We start from the raw sequence: 24747 nt of genomic DNA, 5'->3' as shown, positions 1-24747 counted from the left end.
GTGGGGCTGCAGTGCAGCTCCCCCGTTAATGCTCCATTTCTGAGCTGTAATGTGGTGGCGCTGCAGGTGCTGCAACCCCTGTCCTGTCACCGCCCCTCCCCAACCCAAGGAGATAACAGGATTAGTTAGGGTGGACTATGGGGAAGCACTGACACTCCAGAGGCCAATGCTCCCACGCAGGCACCCAGGGTTCTCAGTTGGGAGCACGAGGGGTTATGGGGGCTGGGAAAAGAAAGAGGACTGCAGATCTCAGACTAGGCAGAGAGTAGGAGGGGGAGGGGCCGGGACACCCTTCCAGCCTCAGGTCTGGGGGCTCAGGGATGTAAAGGAAAACAGGGATTTGTGTGTGTGTGTGTGTGTGTGTGTGTGTGTGTGTGTGTGTGTGTGTGACAATTCAGCAGAGGTCGGGACGTACCACGGAGCCCAGTAGCGGCAGGGAGGGGGGGGCGGAGGACGTGGTCACCGAGGGGAGCCCCCGCCCCCTTCACAGAGGCCGAGACTCGGGTTGCAGAGAGAACTAGAACTGGGCTCGCCCTAGGGGAAGGCTGTGCGGCCAATCCGTCCCCTCCCCACACCTACTCTGAGGGGGTGGGTGATAGAGGAGAGGTTGGGGTTGGAGCAGCGGTGAGGGGGCCCCTCCCTGGCACCTCCCTCCACCAGACTTGGTCGCGCCCGAAGTGTAACACTTTCTCTTTGTCGGAGGAGCTCTTCTGTTTCCTGTGCAGCAGCTCCCGTTGCGGAGGCACCCGAAGCAGCCCTGGCGGACCAAGGAGCGATGGCAGCGGCCGATATAGCTCGCCAGGTGGTGAGTGTAGGGCTTGGGTACCAGTCCCCGGGCTAGAGGTTGAGGGTGTGGGGCTGGGGACCGCCGAGCAGACTTGGTTGCGGCTCGACTACCACCGCTACCACGAGGAAGGCAATGGGGTAGCATCCAGGAGCAGAGAGGCAAGGCGGGACTTTTTGCTCCTGGGGTCAGCAGCTCAGTCTACTCTCACCCCAGCATGTCCTGGAGACCTGTGGTGGCGGGAGGGTGGGGGGCGGGAGGGTTGGAGAAGCATACTGGCGGGCAGCTGAACTTGCATCGCGGGAGAGAGCTGCAGTGAGCGCCTCCGCCTCCCTTGCTGCAGCTGCGGCCCCGCCGCTGGGGCGTTGCCGAATGAATGGCAGCATGGGTCCGGAGCCCTCGGGGCCCCTGTCCTCTTAGCTTTGGAGCGCCCCTGCCACAGCTGTCTGCTGGGACTCCAGCTTGCTCAGATAGAGGGGCGCGGAGTTGGAGGGTAGCCCGGGACCTAAGGCAGAGTGTGGTGAGGGGGGCGGGGAGGTGACTGGCTGGAGTAGGGTTTCTTCATATGCATTACATACGTGACTGCGTCTGTATGTGTATCAGAGTGTGCGCATATATGTGCATGCGCGCCCTCCTGCCTTCCCTGTGGCAGGGTTATGTGACCCTGAATGAGTCGGCCTGTTTCTGTGTGCTCACCTCTACGGTGTGTCCCTGTGTTCCAATGCTGTGTCCACTTGTGCTGTGTCCCACGGGGTCCCATTTGTGTATCTGTGGAAGGGAGGGCGGGATGCAGTTCATCCCAGCCTGTAGGTGGCTGATTGGGTATTTTGGCACGTTTCTGAACGGTTCCCTGAGCGTTGGTCTTGGGTTCAGTGTACATGGGCTTATATGCTAAAACCTGTGGCACTAACATCTTTCTGTAGAGACCTACGAGAACAGTGTGAGACTTGTCGAAGCAGTGCTCTCTCTTTAGGTAGCGATCAACTCTGGAGGGAAAAAAAATCATTTTAAAAAACTAAAGTTTTCCAGCCTGGGATGTGCAGAGAAATCATACCCAGGAACCCGCGGTTCCATGTTTGTTTGTTTTAGGTCTGAAGTTTGCTTACAAAGATGAAAAGTGGTGACAATTCCACCAGCACACCAGCACAATAAGCCGAAGCAGAATGAGGCAGAAGGCAGCCAGGCATAGCCCTAATACTGCTGGATGAAAAATGATAACCCCGTAACCTCCCATTTATGAACAGCCTGTGCAATGAGACTCCTGTGCAAAAGGAGGGAGTGGGAAACAGCCTCTGGGGAGTTGATGTAATTGCAATTGATTTGTTTTCTAAATCTGAATCTCGAATCTGTTAGCATTTTCTCTACAGATAAAGAAGTTTATTCCATTTCCTGGCTGGCTTTGGAAGGATGGGGTCGTTTATTCGAAACCTAATCCACCCCGTGTACAGCCCAGCCTTATGCAGCCATGGTGTAGAAGGTAGAGGCAGATGTGAGACACTGCTTGACAATGATGGAATTTGAGAGATTTCTCAAGATTGATGTTGAGATATTTGTTATTTCTAGTGTTTTGAGGACAACCAGGGTGATTTTCTTATCTGCATTCTAAAGATGCTATATTTTTAAGAAGATGAATCCATTTCCTGGCTTATACTTGCTCTATCCTTAGTGACAAAAAAAAAAAAAAAAAGACCAGCAACACTATAATGATTCTGTTTTCTTGCTTTAATGAATTTGCATTGACCTGCCCTCACCAGTCTCCCTTGCCTGGATTAGGATTGCAAGGCTGATGTTGGTGAGGGAGAAGATTCCAGAAGGTTGCTTCACCTTAGGCACAACTCCAACAATCCAGAGATCACCTTTGTTCTGCAGACAAGGGGGTGGTTTGGGGGGGGTCCCTCGATTTGCTTTGGGGTGGCTCCAGTTTGCTCTGGCTGGCCTTACCACATTGTAAACAGAAAAACATAATTGTATGGCAAATTCTGGAGCAGCCAGAGCATTTGAGACTTTGTTATCATGCTAAGTGGGTCTCTGGGAAAACTGACGTCACTCTCCATGCTTCCCTCCCTCAAGCCAGTGAAGCTCTTATTTATGTCTCATTTGTCTCTCTGCTTTCCTTTGTGTCTGCAAAAAGTTGTAATTCACCAGGGGAAGCTGGAATTAACTCAAGAGTCTTTGGGTGGCTCGTTGCTTCTGGTTTCTTCAAAGGAGCATGTGTCTAGGGTTTGGGAAGAGAAGACCAGCGAGCCAGGCTCTGCGTGGCAAGCTTAGAAGTTCTTCTTAGTAAATTCTGAGGCATGGTGAGAGATTGTCTTGGTATGTGTATTTCAGCGTCTTTGTGGATTCACTGGAGGGTCACTGCCATCAAACATTGTTAGTGGTAAAACTGGCATGGCAGTTGTTAGGCAGGGCCTACATTTGGGTATGTATGCCCTTTGGAAATTTGTAATTCAGTTACTTCTCATCTGAATGAACTCCAGAAAGGATTCTGCATGACAGCCCTATGTAAGTGTACTTGTTTGACTGATGTGAATAGTACTATACAGCCAGCCGTTGTCAACCATACCCCCCCCCCAAAAATAAGCATATATGACTTTCAAGGTTCTAGCCTAGTTGGAGACACAAATTGTGGATACTGAGGTAATTAAAGAAGTAATAAAAGATCTCTGGTGTGTGTCCCACCTATGAGGTGACTTGCACTGTCATTGCTCTGTATTTTGAGAGGTTATGTGACTGACTTGTCCAGGGTGACCTAGGAGGGCACAGTGCAGTCAACTAAAAGCTCTATCTCTTGGCTCAATGTTGCCTTTTTAGTACTGTGCTTTGGAAATCACTAGCTTGAACAGATCGGACAGTGTTGCTTTTTTCCAGTTACAGTCAATCAGGCCACTGCCCCTAATGAGCCATCTTGCAAGGTCAACAAGAGTTGCCATAGCCAGGGTTGTCCTGGAGCAGCTGGCCTCCAGTTGCCACCTGCCATTGATAGGAAGACTGTTTCTGCATTCTGGTCTTACAATTAGTGATAATTATCTAATACATCTTTTGTTTGTTTTTGTTTGTTTGAGTTGAGACAGACTTTTATCTGTCAGCCATGGTTACCCTGGAACCCCTGCCTCAGGTGCTCTGGACAGTAGTTAACTCATAGTTTCCCTCTTGAAGCTCCTCCTTAATTCTTGATCACTAAAAGTAATAATTGTATCCCCCCCCACCAAAAAAAAATGAAAATGAAAACCTAAACCCCATAGATCTACCCAAGGATATAGTCCTGAAGAAAGTTTACATGGCCCCAAATGTGAAAAAGTGTTGAATCCCAGTCAAAGGAATATAGGCAATCATAGTTTCACAACTTTTCTGTGCCTTTAAGGTTTGTCAAAAAGGTTAGAGGAGCCAGATGTGGTGGTGCACACCTTAGAGATCTCTGTGAATTTGAGGGCAGCCTGCTCTACAAAGCAAGTTTTAGTACAGCAAGGACTACACAGAGAAACTCTGAAGGGAGGAAATGAGGGAAGAAGAAGAAGAAGAAGAAGAAGAAGAAGAAGAAGAAGAAGAAGAAGAAGAAGAAGAAGAGAGAGAGAGAGAGAGAGAGANGAGAGAGAGAGAGAGAAGAAGAAGAAGAAGAAGAAGAAGAAGAAGAAGAAGAAGAAGAAGAAGAAGAAGAAGAAGAAGAAGAAGAAGAAGAAGAAGGAGGAGGAGGAGGAGGAGGAATATTACAGCTCTAACCCTCTGTGTATGACTTCTTTCTTCAAAGGGGTTTCCAGTTTAATGGATGGTGGAGGCAGACACAAATCTTTATGTAGGGCTGATAAGTGGGTAAAAAAACACTTATCACGAAAGTCTGAAATTTGAGTTTGATCCCTAGAATATGCAGAATCAGCAACCCTCTGACCTCGGCACAAATACCATAGAATGCAAGTAGCCCCCCTGTGGGCCAGTGTGTACACACACACATTTGCACAATAATAAAGTGTTTACAAATCCATATTTAGTTATCATTATCCTAAGTGCTAAAGAGAAGGGCTACTGTCTGCCATGAGAAGTCATTACAGGGGACCTAATTCAGCCATGGATGAAGGCTGTAAGTGATAGGAGAGGCTTCCTGGGGGCTTCTGGATAGGAAAAGGGTAGGTGTGAAGATGGGTGAGATCACACTTCTGCCACTTGCTTGGGAACAGTTCATTTGTCAATTCATCCACTGCTATTTTCATTCATTCTCCAACATTTATTTATCGGGCACGGACTCTGGCAGGTCCCATGCCAAGTACTGGGAGTGTAGTGGTGTCCAAGGCAAGAAGGAACTCTGCCCCCTCACAGAGCTGCCAGACGCAGCAAGAATGAGCCCTGTTTCCTCTTGACATTTTAACTCCAGGAACTGTGAGTGTTAGTGGTGTATTTATTACAAAACTTCATTACAATACACTAATAAGGCTGTGTAATAAAATGAGAATTTGATCTGCAATCATATGCATAGCATTTACTTTGTGGAGTGTCTGATATAAAATGTCATTATATTTTATTATTAATTGCTGGCTGTGTTACCAGTATGGCCCCACACTTCGTGTCTGTAAGAGAATAGCACCATTGCTTTAACTTGAGCAAAACTAATTTGCAAAGTTAGTCTGCTGGAGGAAAATAAAAGCACTATTACAAAATTCAATAGCTCTGATTTCCAGGCTTGTTGGGACTTTTGGATTGTCAGTGCCATGGCTTCATATTAGCACGAACAAGTGAGCAAGCCTTTATTCACAGGTGCGTTGAAAGTGTATACAAGATACTTGGAGAGAAGAAAAGGGGATGGGGAAGGAAAAAGGATACTGTGCATAGAAGTAAGATGCTTAGCTTTCTTGAAATGCTTCCGTATGTATGACTTCATTTTCCCCAACAACTTCCTGGACAGGTATTCCTGGCATCTTCATTTTACGCCTGCAGCAAGCAGGAGGCTTAAGTCCAAAGCCTTATTTCTGGTCAGTGAATGAAACGACAAGACATCTACCAGAAAACACAGATTCCCTGTTTAAAAGCACTAGTCTTTCCAAGGTGTTTCTAAGAAATTAAAATTCTGCCATGTCCCCATTTCCCCCCTCTTTTCCTTGCATCTGCCAACATCCCCCAAAGTGGTCAGAGAAAAGCAAGCTTGGTTATCTGTGGAGACTCTCTGATGGTAAAAAAGCTTTTCAGCTTAAATCCAAGATAGCACAGTCACGGGTTGTGTGGGTTTTTCTTTTTTTCCTCTCTCCATATTGCTTTAAATAAAAATCTTGGAGCCACCAGCCATGTAATGATGGATTATTTTAAGTAACAACTGGAGGGGGTACAGAATAAATTAGAAACACAGACCCTTCCTCCTCAGTTTGGCAGGAGGCGGCTTCTGCTGTGGGGATTTGAAACCGTGGGCTTCTCAGCTGCCTGCACAGAGGAAGGAGGCCACATGCTCTGGAGGGTGAGAAACAACGTTATCCTCTTCTCCACTGGCTTCCCACTAGAGACAGCCATCTGCTGAATTATGCAGCAGGCTCTCAGCTGGCCCTGGAGTTGGGTCATTCCTGTGACCAGGGAAAGATTTCCAGGCCTTCTCAGGGACAAACCTCTGGGTTCCGGTTCCCCCTGCTAAAGCGGGCCCTGGGGTAACAGGAGCAGAGCTCCGCTCTCGCAGTCATGATGAGGTGCGAGGTGGTGTCTGGTTTCCTTCACCACAGAGGCCCCCAGCTCTGAACACTGGCGCAGAGGCAAGAACTAGTTTTTTTTTTCAGATCCCCGTTAAATGAGACCAGATGGAGGCAGAGGCAAATTCCGGCTCCCCAGAGGGCAGTTGGGCATTCACCCAGGGGCCTATGGGTAAACTTTTTCTTTCCTTTCTTTTTCTTTAAAAATTAGAGGTAACATGGCCAGAACACCTAGAAAACTGTTCAAATTGCCTGACTTGGAGGAAATGTATGTGGCTTTTGTGGGAAAGTTGACCCACCCAGAGCAGGGGTCACCCCTAGCCTGAAGTGGAGATATTTTACATAGACAATGGCTTGTTGAGTAAGATAGACTCATTAGCTCGGGTGCTCTTGAGTAGAGCTGGGCAGGTGGCCAAGCCTAGGATCGGACTGGAGTCAGGGGAGACCTAGAGAAGAAGAGGAAGGGGAGAGAGACGAGAGTCGGAGCACAGACCTAGGTACCCTTGGTTGTCTTCCTTGTCTTGTGCTAGCCAGAGCTATCGTGGTGAGCCCATGGACTTCCAGTTCATCTCCTTTGTCCTTTCTCACTCCTACCTGCATGGAGCCAGGAGCTTGCTGGCCTGGAATTTTCACAGCAGGAAGAAATACATCTGGTATTTAAGTCAGCTTTTCCATCCGAGAGAACAGTATGCCTGATGCTAGCTCCACTAGCTGCCACTAAATCATCACTGGATGGCTCAGGACAAGTCACTCCCCCCCCCCCAGTCTCCATTTCCCACTTTGCAAAAAGAGCCCTTGGATTAGGCGATCTTTAAGGGAGTCTCCAGCTCTCATGTCCTCATGTTTCCTTTTTCTCCAGACTCAGTTCTGTTAGCATCCTGCCAGCTTCTGCTTCTGCCTGAGGTAGCAGAACCAAGCCCTGCCCCTTCCCTCCTTTCAGCCTTGAGCTGAGTGAGGAGAGAGTTTTGGAGAAGGAACTTATGCTTTTAGCTCAGCGGGGTCTCTGTAAGTGAACTAGAAACAACCATTTGAACATTGCCTGTCTGGATAGGTATATATATATAGCTATTGACATTTTATAAAGATACAGGACAACTGAATGTTTGTCTGTGGAATCTCACTTTAACTGCACTAGGAGAGCTGGCTAGTTAATGGAGTCCTTGCTGTGAATCTTTTTATAAACGAGAAGCCACTCTGGAGTTTATCTTTGGTATTAAAATCAGTTGCATCTATAGGCTTTGCCAAAGACCTTCACCCTTGTTTAGTAAAGATGGTTTCTCCTTTGTGTTTCCTCGAGGTCCCCTAAACTGCTTCCCCACTGAAGTTTTGAAAAACCTTGTTTCTCCTTAGAATGGTCCCTAAATTTCTATCCCAGCCCAAGATTTTATATCTATAGTTTTCTCTTACCCCAACTTGATCAGCCCATGAAAACTTCTGGCATTTGATATGTTGGGTACATTGGTTTTTACCTTTTTGTTTTAAAGTTTTGGACCTTATTGGCCTCTCAAGGCTGATAGTGTAGTACTTCTCATTCCTTTCACAACATTGAGGGCTGTAGGTGGAGTTTTATCAGGACTTTTGACGTGTTTCAGGACATAAGATTTGTCTTCTGGTTTACAGGACTATAATTATATTGTAGTATTTAATAGTGAGTTATATACAAAATGTGACAATAATTCACAATAAAGGAAGATAAGAATTTATTGTATTGTTGGTAAAACAAATGTCTTACATATAATAAAACTGCCCAGATGCTGAAGGCTGTACTTAACTACACTTGCTGATTATCTGTGTGTGTACAGCATTTTCTGGTTGAAGTTGAGGATTTTTTCCTGAAATAACTGTAGCCACTTTCCTGCTTAGGAATGTACCATCAGTCTTTATTCAAGACAAAACATTTTTTCCAGATTTATAAAACTAAAGTATGCCTATTCTAGAAAAGTTGGAAAACAGAATGGCTACCCCCAAAGTAACCTGCTCCACTAGTTTTCTCTCCTCACTGGATTGTGTGTGCAAGGTTTTTTTTTGTTGTTGTTGTTGTTGTTTTTCCTTTGCTTTACATAACAGCTTTGGGCAAGTATTTCATGCCATTATGCACTCTTAGAAAACTGTTTTCATTACTTGCTTAATATTCCATCCAATGTCATTGGATGGGTGGATTAGTTTCAAAAGTCTAGGAGATTTGCAGTTTCTCTGTTCCAGAATGATGGTGGATCAGGGAAAGAGGTGAAGGATTGGGCCCACCACTAAGCAGTCAATGAGGCTGCTACTGAGAACCATGTTTAAGTTTGTGTCTCCCTTGCTAACGTTTGAGTGCAAAAGACCAGAGGAGAAAGTTAAGGGAAAGTAGAGTCTTAGATCCAAATGCTCCACCCCCCCCCCACACACACACCTCATTCCTTCATTATGACTTGGGCTAACTTAGATACCTTGGGTTTGAACAGAGACAGGAAATTCTCTATGGACCCTGAGTTCCCAGAGGCCTCACTCAGCAATGTGCTTTCTCTGTCAGGGTTGTTTGAGGAGAGGTAGAAGGCAGTGGAGGACAGCGGTCGCTTATCGGGAGCTTCTGGGACACTTTGCTTCCCCCAAACACAAACAAACAAACAAACAAACAAACAAACCAAAAGTAATGGGAGAAAGATACACAGCTGGAAGCACCATACCTCGCTGTTCTTTATGTACCATATGAATATTCAACTAAAAACTGAAATCTCTGTGTCCTGGGGCGGGGGGGGGTGGGTAGAAGAGAAGAACAGTGTTTCTGCCTTTGATACAAAATGTGGTTATAACGTATTTCAAAACCGCAGGTGACTGTAGATGAGGAGCAAACAGGAAATGGAGTTGGGCGGAGGGAAGTGGGGGCTCTCTCTCGGTTCCCAAGAGCACCTTTCATTTTGCCTTCCTTTAGCCACTCTCAGGCTACAGTCTAACTAATCAACCGGGCTGCAAAGCTGAATGAGCAAGAACTTTCCTTATCTTATTTTTTAAAAAATATATCTGTCAATTATACCAGCAACAATGTGAGGTCTTCTGTGTCATAAAAGAATCGAACACTACAAAACCCGATGACACCTCTGATTAGGCTTCTGTTTCCATTTCCTGTCCTCTGAGGTAACTGCCGGGGTCTTTTGGTTTGGTGTCTTTTCATGCATCTGTCCTAGGTATTGGCATAGATTTATGCACATGTGCATATATACCAGGCTTTTGTACATACATATACTCATTATGCACGTCTTTCTACGATTTCTGTTTTCAGTTTTATTCTATGTCTTGGAGGTATTCACATCATGACATATGGACCTGCTGCATTCTAGTGGTAGAACTGTTCCAGAATATTCATGTTCATAATTTATTTTTTGGTTGTCTACCATTTAAGGATTTTCTAGCTTTTCATTACTATCATCAAGGCTTTAATATTTCCTTGTACGTGAATCTTTGTACAGCTGCGTGAGGTTCCACAGAACAGATTGTAAGGGCGGTTCAGGGTTATGGTAGATTCACCATTTTGCTGATTTGCTGCCGTGAACGTGGCACCATTTGCTACTCAAGATAGCTAGGAAAAGTTTCAGTGTCAGATGTGCTGGACCAGGCTTCTAGTCGCATCTCCTCTTCTGCACCTTGTAGTTGAGTGAACAATCAATTAACTGCAATCAGAGTAATTAGGATCTCAATTAATTATACCACCTTAAGAAGAACTAAGGAGATAAGGTATCAGAGGTGCTGTAAGACCTTCTGAAAGACACTTCCTGGGATTATACTGGGATCAGTGTGCACTTTGCCCAGTAGGCTGTCCATAATTTGCATGCATGTATTTTCACTCTGAACAATTATGATCTTGATATAAGATTCACTATAGCAAGACAGGTGCTCTCTAAACAGACTTTTCTAAATCAAGAACTGTACAAATATGTTTGGATGCTTTTTTTAACCACAGAGATTGAGACAAAGTCTTGGCTCCTTCAACCCAGTAAAAAATGAAAACAACAACAAAAACATACCAACATCAACCAGGCCCTATGTCTCAAGTTCTCTAGTTAATTTAGGTAGAGTGGACACTGAGTAAAGGACACAAAAGAAATAGATTCCGAGTCATGGGCGATGCCACTAAATGCAAATCTACAGTTACTTCTTTTATAGTGATTCTTTTTTTTTGCTTCAGATGGCAGGAACTGGCCTGATTATTTCCCCCTCTTGGTAAAACCCTCTTCATCTCCCCATTATTCATGGGTGTTTCCTATATTCATTCTTTATCTCCCTCGCTCTTACTACCTCCCAGTGAGCACATCCAATTTTATATCTCTCACTCCCCAAATTTGTTTCTCAGCCTTAAATGCTCTCTGCACCTAAAACCTCACATTGCTAACTACTTATTGATGTTCTTCTCTTAGCTATCTCACCTTGAAATCAATTCTTATTTTCCCCGATATATATATATTTTAAATATATATATATTTAACTGAGCAAAATCATCACTAGATAATTTGCATACACAATACCCATACACAGTTGACATTTTTTAATGTTTACTATCACTAATAAAATTCAAATTAAAGAATGTGATACCATTTTTCAATGAGTCAGTTCGCAGTAGATAAAAACCCATGAAACTTCATGGATACACAGACACATAGTCGCGATGGAAACACACATTAGTATGGCCCTCTAGGTCATGTTAAGTAATGAATCAGTGTATAAAATCTGTGAACCTTTTGAGCTGACAAGATGGCTCAATGAGTAAAGACACCTGCTTTTGTTGTCGGGCCTAACAACTTGAGTTTGGCCTTCAAGGCCCACATAGAAGGAAAAAAAACTCTTGTAGATTGTTTTATGATGTCTACATATGCACTGTGGCATGCATGCCACCATACATACATACATACATCATACATACATACATACATACATACATATGTACATAAATGTATGCGTGTAAAAGAATATGTGAACACTTTGGTCTTCAATTTCAGGAAATAGAAACATTTGCAACCCTGCAAGAAGACTGTTTGTATGTTTATATAGAAAACTTGGAGATACTAAACATTCCGCAGTTAGGACAAGGTGGCAGATTCCTGCATGGGTATGATGTATGGCCAATAAACATAACGATTTGGGGTCTAGAGAGATGGCTCAGTGGCTAAGAGCTCATACCACTCTTCCTGAGGATCTGCAGTTGATTCTCAATACCCACATCAGGTGGCTTACAAATGCTGTAGCTTCAGGTCCAAGGGACTCAATGCTTTCTCTTGTCTTTACAGGCACCTGCACTCATGGTCACATACCTATACTCAGATGATACGAGTGCACATCTTCAAAAATAATATAGACCTTTTAAAAGACACTGTTCTAAAGAAATGATTTAGAAGTATACTTAATTACTCAGGGAAACATCTGTACTAAGTGTCAGGGTATTAAGTCAAAGTGTGGAAAGGAGAAGATTATATTATTCCCATTTTGTTAAAGAACAGTATGCTGACTGGCAGGAAATATATAGACATGTTAATCATCTTGGGGGAATGAAAATATAGTTTCTGTTGTCTAATAATTTCTGTTGGGTGTGATTGCACAGGCCTTGTCTGGGTACTGTGAAGTAGAGACAGAATGACTGACAGTGTAAGGGCATTCTTTGCAATATCTTAAGTCTGAGACAAGTGAGCTACATAAGACACTTCCTCAAAATGAAGATTTACCAATCACCTATCACGTGCCCATTGTTATCACCCACAGCAGTATACAGAGCCCCAAAGAGCAGAAGGAAGAGCATAGACTTCATTCCACAGCAATGGGCTTGAGGAATTAGGGGTGTTTTGAGCAGGGAGTACCAGGAACCATGTAATATTTAAAAATATTTATTTTTAGATTTGTTTTATATGATGACTGTTTTGTCTGAATGCATGGATACATACAATGTGCATGCCTGTGCCCTCCGAGGCCACAAGAAGGTGACCGTTCCCTAGAACTGGAATTAGGAATAGTTGTGAGCCACCATGTTGAGTGCTAAGAACTTAACTTCTATAAGAGCAGTAAGTCCTGTTAACCACAGAGCCATCTTCCGAACCCCACATGCAGGAGTTGAAAAGCTCCTTCTACCTACACAGTACTTGACTGGATGAAAGAACAAGAAAGTAGGGGCAGGATATGTCTCCAGTGGTGTTGAAGTGACAAGGTGACAGACATGTACACACTTTGAGGAAAAAATGCTGGTTAAAGTCAACTCACCTTAGTCGAGACTCAAAAGGGGAGAGAGCTGAGGTTGGGAGCATAGCTTAGTCACAGAGCTTAGTAACTGCCGTGCCCCAGTGATGTGCTGCTGGGGATTGAATCTAGGGCTTTGTGCATGTTAGGCAAGCATTCTCCCAACAGAACTACATCCTAGGCCCTATATTTGGTAAGTCTTTCACAGTGACGTGAGTTTTTAAGGTAAGGAGATCTTCCTAACTACCTGCTATCTTTAGTTTGAGAATTCCTTGGACTTCGGAGCACTTGAAGTTTCATAGTGCCGAATTTTGAGGCAGGAGGAGATGATAAAATATGGCTCAGGAAACCTCAACTCTGAATCTGTCCCAATTTTGAGGCCTGCTACGTAGGAGGCTCCCTGGAGAGAGCATATTGGCTCTGAAGTCTCTTCGGTGCTTTGCCGAAGGCTGAGAACCAACAGTGGTAAACTTCCAGCTTACTGTTCGCTATAAGCAAGAAAGAAGATGGGAAATGGGGTAAGGGAAGTGGAAGGGAGTGAAATGAGTATAGGATAAGGTGATGTGGATCCCTCATCTTTGGGTGAGCAAGGGAGGCATCATCAACCTAACTCAGTGGTAGCATCTGGCAGTCTGTCAAGTGTGCTCCATGGGGAGTTTGTGTGGAGAGATGCCAGAGAGGAATGAATGTTCCAGATGGTAGTCACCAGCACAAGCTCTTGGAGGCTCCAATGGTCACTGATGGGGCAGGGACACACCCCCTACACACACACACACACACACACACACACACACACACACACACACACGGTGAAGAGGTTGTGGCTGCTCCACCATCACATCACATCACATTCCTTTTGGTGTGACACCTAGGTCCAGTCAACATAGGAGCTGCCTTCTGGCACAGCCTGGGATGCTGGTATGGTCCCTCCTGGCACAAACCATGGCCTTTTCGGTTGCTTTTGGCATCTTGGTGGTTACGGAAAGTTTCATGCAGCCTCACCCCACAGAATCTCTGCCTATTTCCATAGCCCATCATTCTTGTGAGGCTTGTCTGCCTCCAGCTTCCATTCCCCACCCTTCTCCCGACACCCCACCCTCGGCTGTGACCATTGGCAGTAAGCATAGTTTATGAGTACATGCAGGCCCTTTTCATCATTTCCCTTGGTTCCTTGGAAGTCTGCCTGAGTTTGAGACTCTCCTCATTTTATAAAACCATTAACTATAAGAAGCTTTGGCCCTATGCTTTCCAGGGCTGGGAGTGGCTTGGCTGACCCCTGTGGAGTCAAGGGAACCAGAGGAAAGCTGGAGAAAACTCCTTCCAAGCTAGAGGGAGCTCCAAGTGTTTTACTGCATGGTGGGCCAGTTTTTAGGGTCCAAGGATAACCTCACAGTGCAGTGATAAGGGCAGCTACTGTTTGAATACTTTCCACATGCCAGGCAATATGTTATGTGTGTGAGGAGTATTGTCCTGTGGAGTCTGCACATTCACTACTTACTCATGGTTTTGTAATGGGAGACTGAGAACTTAACTTGTTAAAGCTTGAACTGCAAAAGTTGGCCTCTGACTCAGACCTGCCTAACTCAAAAAGTCTGTACTTTAAAATCATTTTTACATTTAGTTGTTTGTTTGTGTTTGTCTGTCTGTCTGTCTGTCTGTCTGTCTGTTTGTTTGTTTAGTGGGGGTGGGGGAAGCTGGTGCCTCATGAGTGTGGAGATCAGAGGACAACTTGCAGAAGAAGTTGATTCTCTCCTTCTACCGTGTGAGCCCCAGGTTGTGAACTAAGGTCATCAGGCTTGACAGCAGGCACTTGTAACCTCTGAACCATCTTGCCTGCCCAAGTCTGTAAGCTTAACCTCTCTGCTGTGCCACATTTGTAGGTCTCCAAAGTGTCCTAGAGAGAAGGTTCACTGCCTTCTAAGGACTTTAGAACATTTATTGAATGTATGTTCACACATTAATTATTATATATGTAGCATTATTAGAGGTATTAATAAACATTGCTCTCCCCCTGTCACCTCTGAAATACATACTGTTGTCTCCTGTGACAGATGTGGAAGGGGACTGAGTCTCAGAGAAGCTCCCCAGCCTCTGAGTGACTGAATTGAGATCTCATCCAAGTTGGGATGAGCCCACATAGTTTATTCTGTCTAGGACAACAAGTAGTATTTATTACTGAACCTATTGAATGTTGTACCCAAGCATCCATGATTTCCAAGCTGATGGACCATTTTGCTTTTTAGGTATATGTGTTGCAGGTTGGGGAGAGGTGGCTGAGGACAGAGATGACACATTAGGCCTTTGTGGCTGTTACTTTCTGGCACAGAATAGAAGTCCAAATGGCTTTTAAGCACGTTTTCATTTTCTCCCTTCCCTCCCTCCCTCCCTCTCCAAATTAGGGCGAAGATTGTCGAACTGTCCCCCTGGCTGGACATGTGGGGTTCGACAGCTTGCCTGACCAGCTGGTGAATAAGTCAGTCAGCCAGGGCTTCTGCTTCAACATCCTGTGCGTGGGTGAGTATTTCCATGGCAGGAAATTCTATTACAGGATATAGATCCTTAATGGCTAGATGTGGCTTTGCAGGTAATTAGGTTAAATAATGTGTCATCCCCATCTAGTTACATGCTTGCACCCCCAACCCCTCTTCTCTTATCCCTTTGTTTATTTTTGTAAGCATCCAGCGGCAATTACGTCTTTCCCCAGCTCTACCCAGACCAGAATCTGGTGCCGTACCTTAGGGAAAAACAGAGCTTTGTGAGACTCAATGGAAAATTTTGTTAAAGGGGGCTGGCCGGCTCAGTCACTGCTGTCAGCTTCTTTTTTGAGTGCAGAAGATAAGAACCAGGACAGAATTAGGAGTTGTGTGCGTCCCTCTAGTTTGTCTAAGCTTGCTTGGTACAGTTGGAGCTTAAGTGTAGGCATCACAGAGCTGCATGCAAAGATCTTTTATTCTCTAGCCTGTATCAGTCCCTAGGCTTTATTTTGGCTTATTTTAAGATTATATTATTTATTATATGGGCCTAGGCTGGCAAGGAACTCAACAAGTTGCTCAGGCTAGCCTCTAATTCTCAGTCCTTTTGCCTTAGCTTCCTAAGCACTGGGATACCTATGTGGGGAGACATAGTGATTTGAGCCCACTTGGTGTGCTAATTGTAGCACGAGAAGATTTCAATAATATTTCTGAAGTGAATGAATAAGTTAAGTCCGAAGGAAGCCCCCACTATGCCTCTCAACAGTTTCTCACAGAAGTGGTTTTGGCCCCCAGTCTGCAAAGTGAAACTCAGAAGTAGTAGTCTTAGGCTCATGGAGAAGACAATTGAGAAGGACAAAGGGATTTACTTGAGGCAACATGGAAAAATGGCAGAGCCAAAACACACTAGAGATGCAGGCCTGACTGACCTGCTGTTCTTCTCTTTGTCTCCAACCACTGCCAGCCAAGTCCCTTGAGACCATGAAAGCACTATAGAAACCATTGAGTACCATCAAACAAACGTGGACAATGGTACCTTGTCATTCTTTAAGAATATGTTTTGAAACCTTAAAAATTCCAAATTTACAAACATAGTACTAAGTTATAATTTTCACCCCACAGTGCAAGAACATATACCTGTGCATTTTTAGTGACCTGCCTCCAAACCTTAATGGCTGCATAAATGCCATAATAAAGCCAATTTTCACACTGGCTGGAACACTTACACACTGTTGATAATTTCCTGTTCTTATTTTTGTATAAAGCATATGGAGAACTCATTCACATCATCGATCCAAGCTACCTCTCACTTAGGTACTTTGGTGGTTTAATGTATTGAAAAGAATCTTTTTCTGTTGGATGTAGTGGTATAGATCTGTAATCCCAGCACTTAAAAGGCTGAGACAGGAGGATTGTGAATTTGAGTGTAATCTGGGTTGCATTATGAGTCCTTGTGTCAACTAACTAACTAACTACTAGTCTTTGAATTTTTTTGAAGTCATTAATTTTCCTCTGAGTTTTTTCTTCTTCTCCATTTCCAGTAGTCTTTACCAGGTCCTTTTCTGTAGGGAATTCACTGTACTTGTAAGGACAAACAGAGCAATAAGGTCACTTCTAAATGTGGATGACAGGCAGTCAGCTAGGCTCAGTCTCTAGCAAAAGTGACTCATTGCCATGTATCAGCTTTAGAACCCATGAGATAAAAATATGCACTTCATGGAATTACACATCAGAGGCCTTAGAGTCTGCCTAGAGGTTGCCAAGTCTTTGAATGCTGACAGTCATACACACAGTCACATTTCAGTGCTAATTGGGACGGGCATACAAAATAAATGCAAGGCAGGGTGATCAGCCTCAAGAACAAATGTCATCACGTCTAATATTGGCACTGCCAGGTTTTCTGTTTAACTAACAAGATCAATCTCTGGCTAATGGCCAACTTATTTCACACAATATTTGATGACTGAAATATCCCAGTGCACACACATACCAGCTTCCCTTGGCACCCCTCCCAGAGTGCCATATGACCTGGGCTGAAGTGGAGACGAAAGCAAACTGACGGGCCCCCGTGAGCAACCTTTCAACCTCCAGCAAAAGACTGACCTGGTAAAGCCCTGTGAGGCAGAATGGGACCTGATGTCAAAGTATAGGGGAATTTGTAACCTGAGTCTTAAGATTCCCCAAGGCTCTCAAGATGAGGCAGCCAACATCAAGTGGCGAGTGGGGTAAACGGTCAACTCATATTCCCACCAGGGTATTGCTCATTTACAGCACTTCAGCATGAACCTGATGACAAGAGCCTGGGGCAGACTCTCATCCCCAAGAAGTCATATATCTTTTCTTTCCCTTTCTACTTGTCAGGTTTCAGGAAATGGCTCTTTTCCTATACTGTCCCCAGATAGGACAATTAGATAAACCAATCCCTGTACTGGATCCAAAAATGCTTATAGCCCATGCAGCCCACTCTCTTACTGTATTCGTGACCTTGCCTTGCCATTGCCCAGAGAACCCTCAGCTCGCATCAGGGTCACATGTGACTCTCAGACTGCCATCTCAAACCAGCCATAATGCTAGGAATTGTCACTGACTTGGCAGAGAGTCCACAGTGAAGTTGCTGAAGGTGATCTTTGCTCCTCCGGGAATTTTAGTGACTGTATTCATATGCCTTGTACCTGTATGTGACTATCAAATTTGCCTCCTTGATAACCTATAAAATGGCTCTGTTTGGTCACAGAAATTTTTCACCCAAAGTATTTTTAGTGTCAAATTATGGTATTGCTAACCTTGATTATTAACAGTGAGCTAGGATAGTTTGCTTCTACATTGTTATTTATTTAATGTTTCCCTGCTGCTGTTATGTCCATACCTAGCAGAATAAATATTATACATTTATGTATGCCTGTGTGCATTTGTGTTTGGTGAGACTGAAAGAAGGGAAAGAGAATGTTAATGAATCCAGAGCTTAATTTATAGTGCAATAAATTGACTGTACCAATAATTGCTCTCCATGATTATTATGATTTTTAGCTAAGCACATAGACATAAGCGTATTATGACTTCAGTCCGATATAATCTCTAGGGTTGACAGTAATTACCTAGTAAGGTGAGATTCTCCCTTTCTCTACCCCATCAAAAAATCATATCCCAATCCCTTAGCTTTGGAAACTTGAGGATCCCATGACTGTAAACATTCATGTAGCAGGCCTCAAAAGAACAACCTGAGCTAGCAGTACCAATGTTCTGAGGCCCAGGGCTTTGTAGTGCTGGGAAAGAGCCCTAAAGAGACTTGCCCATCCGAATGTGCTGGCAGTGCTAATGGCCACGAGGAGCACAAAGGCTCATAATGATAATATTTACTTTGAAGCTGCTCAAGATTCCAGGCTCAACTGGGCTCTGTTGAACTTGGAAAACACACACAGGACAAGCAGGACTGCAGCTTTATTGCAGGAGGTGTGCAAAGGGCAGCTAGTATTCTATGAAGGTCAGGGGCTAACTTTTCCATCCCTGTGCCTCTGGGATTGGAAACACAGTTGTTAACATAAGGCGGCCACAGGGCTTGGTCACTGGCTAGCAAGGCATCATGGGAGAAAACAGGTTTGTAGTATCCATTGATGTGCATGGTGTCATTACTTCCATCACATAGGCTTGGGAAGAGGTACAGGAAGCTGCCTGTGCTGGCTAAAACACACCACAGGCTGCCTCGCCCCTGCAAGAACAGGAAAGAGAAAGGACAAGGTCGCAGAGCCAGGCATGGCCTTGTCTCTCTCCATAGACTCTCATGGTCAACTCTAGTGCCTGGAGAGTTTCCTTTCAGAGAGTTTCCTTCCGACCTCCCTGTTGAACTCAGCAGAATTTTCTCTTGGCTTATTCCATCATTTACAGTTGAGTGAGACTTCTTTCCAAATGACCAGGGACTGTGACTAGCTCGCTCTTTGCTGTATCTTTAGCCCCTATATAACACCTATATCTGGTAATTATCGGAGGCCTTGTAAATACCTGTTGAATGACTAAATAAATGAATATGTCATGCTTGTGAACCTCACTAAAATGTATTGGTTCAAAGCATGGACTACAGAGGTAGCCCACCCTGGTGAAAATACTGGCTAAGCTACCTATTAGTTTGTGACCTTGGACTGTCATCTCCTATACAGTATATAGAGAAGGAAAATCAGGTACATAGAAGTGGAGGAACTTGCAAATCCATGAAGCTAGTGACTGACTCGGTTAACCTAACTATAAATTAAGGACAAATTGTATTATCTACCTCTGGGTACCATCGTTCCCAACCAGGATAGAGCTCTTGCTTAACCTGATTGACTTGAGTCCTTGGGCTCCATTACCAACACTAAAAAATCATAGTGCCTATATATACCTTCTAAGCTTCCTTCGAGGAGCAAATAAAATCTATGGCAGTTGAGGGTGTGGCTCAGGAGTTGAGAGCTTGCTTCATATCTGTGGGGTCCTTGGTTCCATTCCCAGCACGACATGCAAGAAAAGGAAAATATTCATTTGTTTACAGCAATGCCTGGCACATGGCACATAAATCTGCCACAGGAAAATACTATTGGTGTATGCCTCGAAGTCCTAGCACTTGGAAGGCTGAGGCAGGAGTCTTAGGACTTCAAGTCCCCATCTCAAAATCAAACCAAACCAAGCAGAAAACAACAACAACAAAAAAAAAAAACAAACAAAAACCAAAACCCTGCTGCTACTGCTTCAACTTTCCCATTTTGTAGGAAAAAAAAAGTACTAGGATTCAGACTGGGGACAGGGCTCAGGTTTTGTCACATGACAATGTAATGGTAGCATATCTAGGACTTGGGTTTTTTTTTTTTTCTTCTTCTTTATTGCTTATTTTTGTTTTCAAGACTAGGTTTCTCTGTGTAGCCCTGGCTGTCCTGGAACTCACTCTGTAGACAAGACTAGTCCTGAACCCAGAGATGAATTTATCTTTCTCATCTTGCAAGGACTTAACTGTCCAAAGCACCAGAGATTACAGATATTGACAGCCACTGAGGACAATGGCTAAACTTTTATTGTAGTTGCTTTTAACTCAAGGTGGGGAGGTTACCTGGAGCTATAGTTTGAGTCACGTAATATGTTTTAAATTTAAATTCTTTTCAAAAGAGATGTATTTGTTTTATGTGCATGCATGTTTACCTCCATGCACGTATGAGTAGCACATGCATGCCTGGTGAACATTTTCGGGTCCCCTGGAACTGGAGTTACAGTTACAGCTATTAGCTGGCACGTAGGTGCTGGACACTAAACCCAGGTCTTCTGCAAGAGCAGCTAGGGCTCTTAACCACTGAGCCATCTCTCCAGCCCCTATGTTGTTTTTCAAAGTTATTGTTTCGAGCACAGTGTCAACAATAAGCAAAGTGAGAGCTAGAACATGAGTTCAAGGGGTTAAGAAGCCCTGCTGTCCATTACAACACACTCTAGGAGGGCTGGGGAGAAGGAGGGGGAAATTGAGCCCTTGGGACTCATTGAATTTCCTGCTAGAAGCCAGTTGCCAAGTTCCTACCTTCTTGCCGAGGCATGGTGGAATCTGCTGACCTGACCCTATTAGGTCACGTGTCTTATCCCCATACACATTTACTATTGGACCCAAGACAGCTGTAGGAGGAATTATCATTCTAGTCTCAGGCTGGGCTCATGCCAGCCATTAAGAGAGGGCTTACTTCCAGCTCCAGGTCCCACCATGATGACAACTGAGAGTAGAAGAACTCAAAAGCCACTGAAGGAGCTGGCTTCCTTTTCTGCCTTCTTCTAATGTGGCATTTATTGCAATTCCCTAGACACAGCAAGTTCTTCTCTTCCAGACCGTTGTTATTTAACAGCTAGTTGCTGCAACCCTTGTGTGCTGGCAGGTGTCTGGGTGGTCAGTTTCCTTGCTGTTCCTCCCTGCTGCTTGCCCTACCTCACCCAGCCCCCATTTCTCCAGCTGTGCAAACAGGGCGGGTCTCTGGCTCAGTAGAGCTGCTCCTGAGACCTATGTGAGGCTTTCTTCAGGCACTCTCAAGTACAGAGGAGTCTCTGAGAATTCTTAGGATGTGGAGGCAGCCCCCCCCCCCCCCGTATTGGAGAGCTGTGGAGATTGGAGCCCACCATTGTCTAGGAGCAGCAGGTATATTCAGTAATGATCTCAAAGGACAAAGAGGGATGAGGTTGAGGAAAATCCATTAGATATACCAAAAAAAAAAAGGTTAAAATGTACCTGGAACATGGAGGTCCACAAAGTGGAACATAGGTGTCCAGAGAGTGGAGCATGGGTGTTCAGAGAGTGGAACATGGGTGTCCAGAGAGTGGAGAATGGGTGTCCAGAGAGAAGTCGAGAAGTCGAGTTAGAGCGTGGTGCCCATCCACTCTCACCATTCTCACCTCAGATTGTGGCCCTACTCACAAGTGTTCTTTGATGGGGTAATGGGTGGTATGTTCTGCTGCATGCCTCAATCTGTCACCTCCCATGGCAAAGACCCCACTGCACCATATTTTTCTTGGGACCTGAATACCTTCTTTAGGGGAGGACGAAAGAAAGAAAGAAAGAAAGAAAGAAAGAAAGAAAGAAAGAAAGAAAGAAAGAAAGAAAGAAAGAAAGAAAGAAAGAAAGAAAGAAGGATCTNGAAAGAAAGAAAGAAAGAAAGAAAGAAAGAAAGAAAGAAAGAAAGAAAGAAAGAAAGAAAGAAAGAAAGAAAGAAAGAAAGAAAGAAGGATCTCTTCTTAGACAATCTTTGTCTCTGATGAATATAGCAGATCCTGGCTGGAAACACAATCTGTGTGAGGAACTCTTTTTGTATATCCTGGCAATTCACCTCATTAGTCATACCTGGCTATGGAATAGGGCTGGGGACCTTGGTAACCAGGCTAAATAGAATGTTCTTTTCTTTCTCTGCACATAGAAACTCTCATAATAGGTATTTTTTATGTCAGTGTTTAGGATTTCTTATATACACTGAGAGAGTGGGAAAGATGGAGCATTTTTGGTCCTCCACCATGCAGTTCTATGCACTGCCTTGCAGATGTCTACTGTTGGTCCCGAGGGAAGATTTGCCAGGCCAGGGACTACCCAGGGTAAACCTAACCCTAACGGAGGATAAAGCAAAGGTCACATAGTCTCTCCTTGCTTGGGGAGGGGTAGGAAGAAGAGGGACGATGCTAGTAAAGGAGTGCTGTGGTCCAAGGTGCTCAAAGACTAATCCAGCATCATTAACTTTGGGTCAGGGTCTCTCTACATAGCCCTGGAACTCACTCTGTAGACCAGGCTGGCCTCAAACTCACAGACATCCACCTTCCTCTGCCTCCCAAGTACTAGGATTAAGGGTGTGCACCACCATGCCCAGCCTGTCATTAACTATTGACTTAAAGAGCAGGTTGGGCTCAAACCTAAGGGAGGAGACTAAGCTGGAGATGTAGCTCAGCCAGTTGTTAACAGAGGTTGATCTTATCCTTCTGCAGCTCCTGAGTGCTGGCATTACAAATGTGTATGCTCAGTTTCTTCAATGCTGGGCATCAGATGAGGCGTCAACTCTCATAAACAAACACACTACTGGCTGAGCTACATCTCCAGCTTAGCTACTGACTTTTGGTTCCTAGTGTTTCTTATTTCCTTGGGGTGGGATGGGGAGCCAAATACAATCCGAATCCACAGAGATGAAAAGTGGTTTTGGTACCTAGTCCAGCTGTGTCTTCCCATCAGCCTCTTGCCTAGGTCCATGTCACCATCATCTCTCCATTTCGTGGTTGTGATGTCTCAATCTCCAAAGACTCCTTGGTTCGAGGCAGTGATTTGGTAGCCTCTTGCGTCACAGGAATAACCTCCCCAAACCTTTACCAGTCCACCATAACCTTTCCCCCATTTATCGGCCAAGTGTAAAATTCTAGTGGTTGGATTTATTAGTGTCACACAGCCAACATGTTAGTTAAGCAAACAAATGTCTGGTTTGTTTGAAATTTAAGAAGAGTAATTTGCAGCTCAAGTTCATTCCTCGGTAGATAAAAAAAAATAAATAAAAAAAAAATAGTTTCCCTGAAAGGTCATCTAGGCTGGGAGAAGCCAAAAGTAGATACAGTCTCTCCACTGGGAGACAAAAATGTGGCATCTGTGCGTTGAGCACTGTTTCGGCAGAACCTGAGGCCAGGGGATGAGAGGAGAGGGTATTTATTTGACAATTGGTATTTATTTACATGTTCTACTTAGAAAATACAGAAAAGCTAAAGAAAAAATGAAAACTATATATAAATGGCCACCAGTGAGAGATAAGTATTAAGAAGAGTATATTACACCTCTCTACAGTCTACTTCTAGGGATAATTATACCCCTCTATCAGTATGGATAGCATTTCTTTCTCTGCCTCTAAAAGCAGTATATCCTCAAGGTGAAGATTCAAATAACAGAAAAACTGTGAAGACAAAAGTGGAAATTGGCCCAATTCTCTAGTATTGTGAAGTATCTGCTGCTGGCTTGTCTCGGCTTTCCTTTTTCACGTAACTGGTACTATATATTCATGCACTTCTGTGCAATTGTTCACTTATGTAAAATATGATGCACAATGGCTGCATAGTCATTGCTTGATATCTTTTGCTTTTCAGGGGAGACAGGTTTGGGCAAGTCCACGCTCATGGATACCCTGTTTAACACCAAGTTTGAAGGGGAGCCAGCGACACACACACAGCCAGGTGTTCAGCTCCGGTCCAATACCTACGACCTCCAGGAGAGCAACGTGGGGTTGAAACTCACAATTGTGAGCACTGTAGGCTTTGGGGACCAGATCAACAAGGAGGACAGGTAATAATGGAAGTGGAATGGGAAAGTGGGGGAGGAACCATGAAAAGGACCTTACTATGGGAGTCTTGGAGAGAGCACAGATTCTGGGGCCCACTAGAGTGATATAGGCAGGCAACTTGTAAGCAGGACCTTATTGTGGGATCCTTATCTACAACGGTGCTACTCCATATACTTTGCCAAAAGAAGGGTGTCTTTCTAATACACGTAAGTGGATCCTTGATTCCGTTCAGCCTGGTGCCAGGCCCTCCTATAATCTAACAACCTACAAAGGATTGGCTTAGACTTTGCTCTTGACACATTCATGGGAAAGGCTTTTCTTAAGCAAATAATTTTCACATAGACAAGTATGTTCTGTGAAGGAGTGGGTACAAAGAGGTGAAGGGCAGATTGCAATGAGACCACAAGGGCAAGAACAGTCAGTTCCATGCACAGAAGAAGACAGAGAGGACTTCACAGGAGAGACTATGATAACCCCTGAAGAGCTGGCCAGACAGACAGGTGATGAGAGAGAAAGGCAATCCAGGAAGCTGGCCACTTCTTTAAAGGCAGAGTGATGCAGAGAACTCAGGTGTGGTCTAGGGAACCGCAGCTTGGTGTGCTTAGGTAGAGAAGCAGATTCTTTTTTTTTTTTGAAAATTTTTTATTAGATATTTTCTTCATTTACATTTCAACTGCTATCCCCTTTCCCTGTTTGCCCTCTGGAAACCGACTATTCCATCTCCCCTCCTCCTGCTTCTATGAAGGTGTTTCCCCCCACCCACCCACCCACTCCTGCTTTTCCATCCTGGCATTCCCCTACACTGTGGCATAGAGCCTTCACAGGACCAAGGGCCTCTCCTCCCACTGATGACC

The 24747-nt window shown here is 44.5% G+C and overlaps 1 protein-coding gene across 1 annotated transcript in view; it reads left to right on the top strand.

Annotated features, from left to right (window-relative positions):
• Positions 1-497: 497 nt before the first annotated feature.
• Positions 498-24747, top strand: part of Septin6 (septin 6) — a 70854-nt gene continuing 46604 nt past the window's right edge. The window contains exons 1-3 of the mRNA XM_021188190.1: positions 498-805; positions 15036-15150; positions 23700-23895. Of these exons, the coding sequence (XP_021043849.1) occupies positions 776-805; positions 15036-15150; positions 23700-23895 (341 nt within the window). The 5' untranslated portion in view covers positions 498-775. The remainder of the gene's footprint in view (positions 806-15035; positions 15151-23699; positions 23896-24747) is intronic.

The sequence above is a fragment of the Mus pahari genome, chromosome X (assembly GCF_900095145.1).
Source record: "Mus pahari chromosome X, PAHARI_EIJ_v1.1, whole genome shotgun sequence".
NCBI lineage: Eukaryota > Metazoa > Chordata > Mammalia > Rodentia > Muridae > Mus > Mus pahari.
Note: the sequence above shows the minus strand (reverse complement) of the source record. Positions and strands in the feature narration are given on the sequence as shown.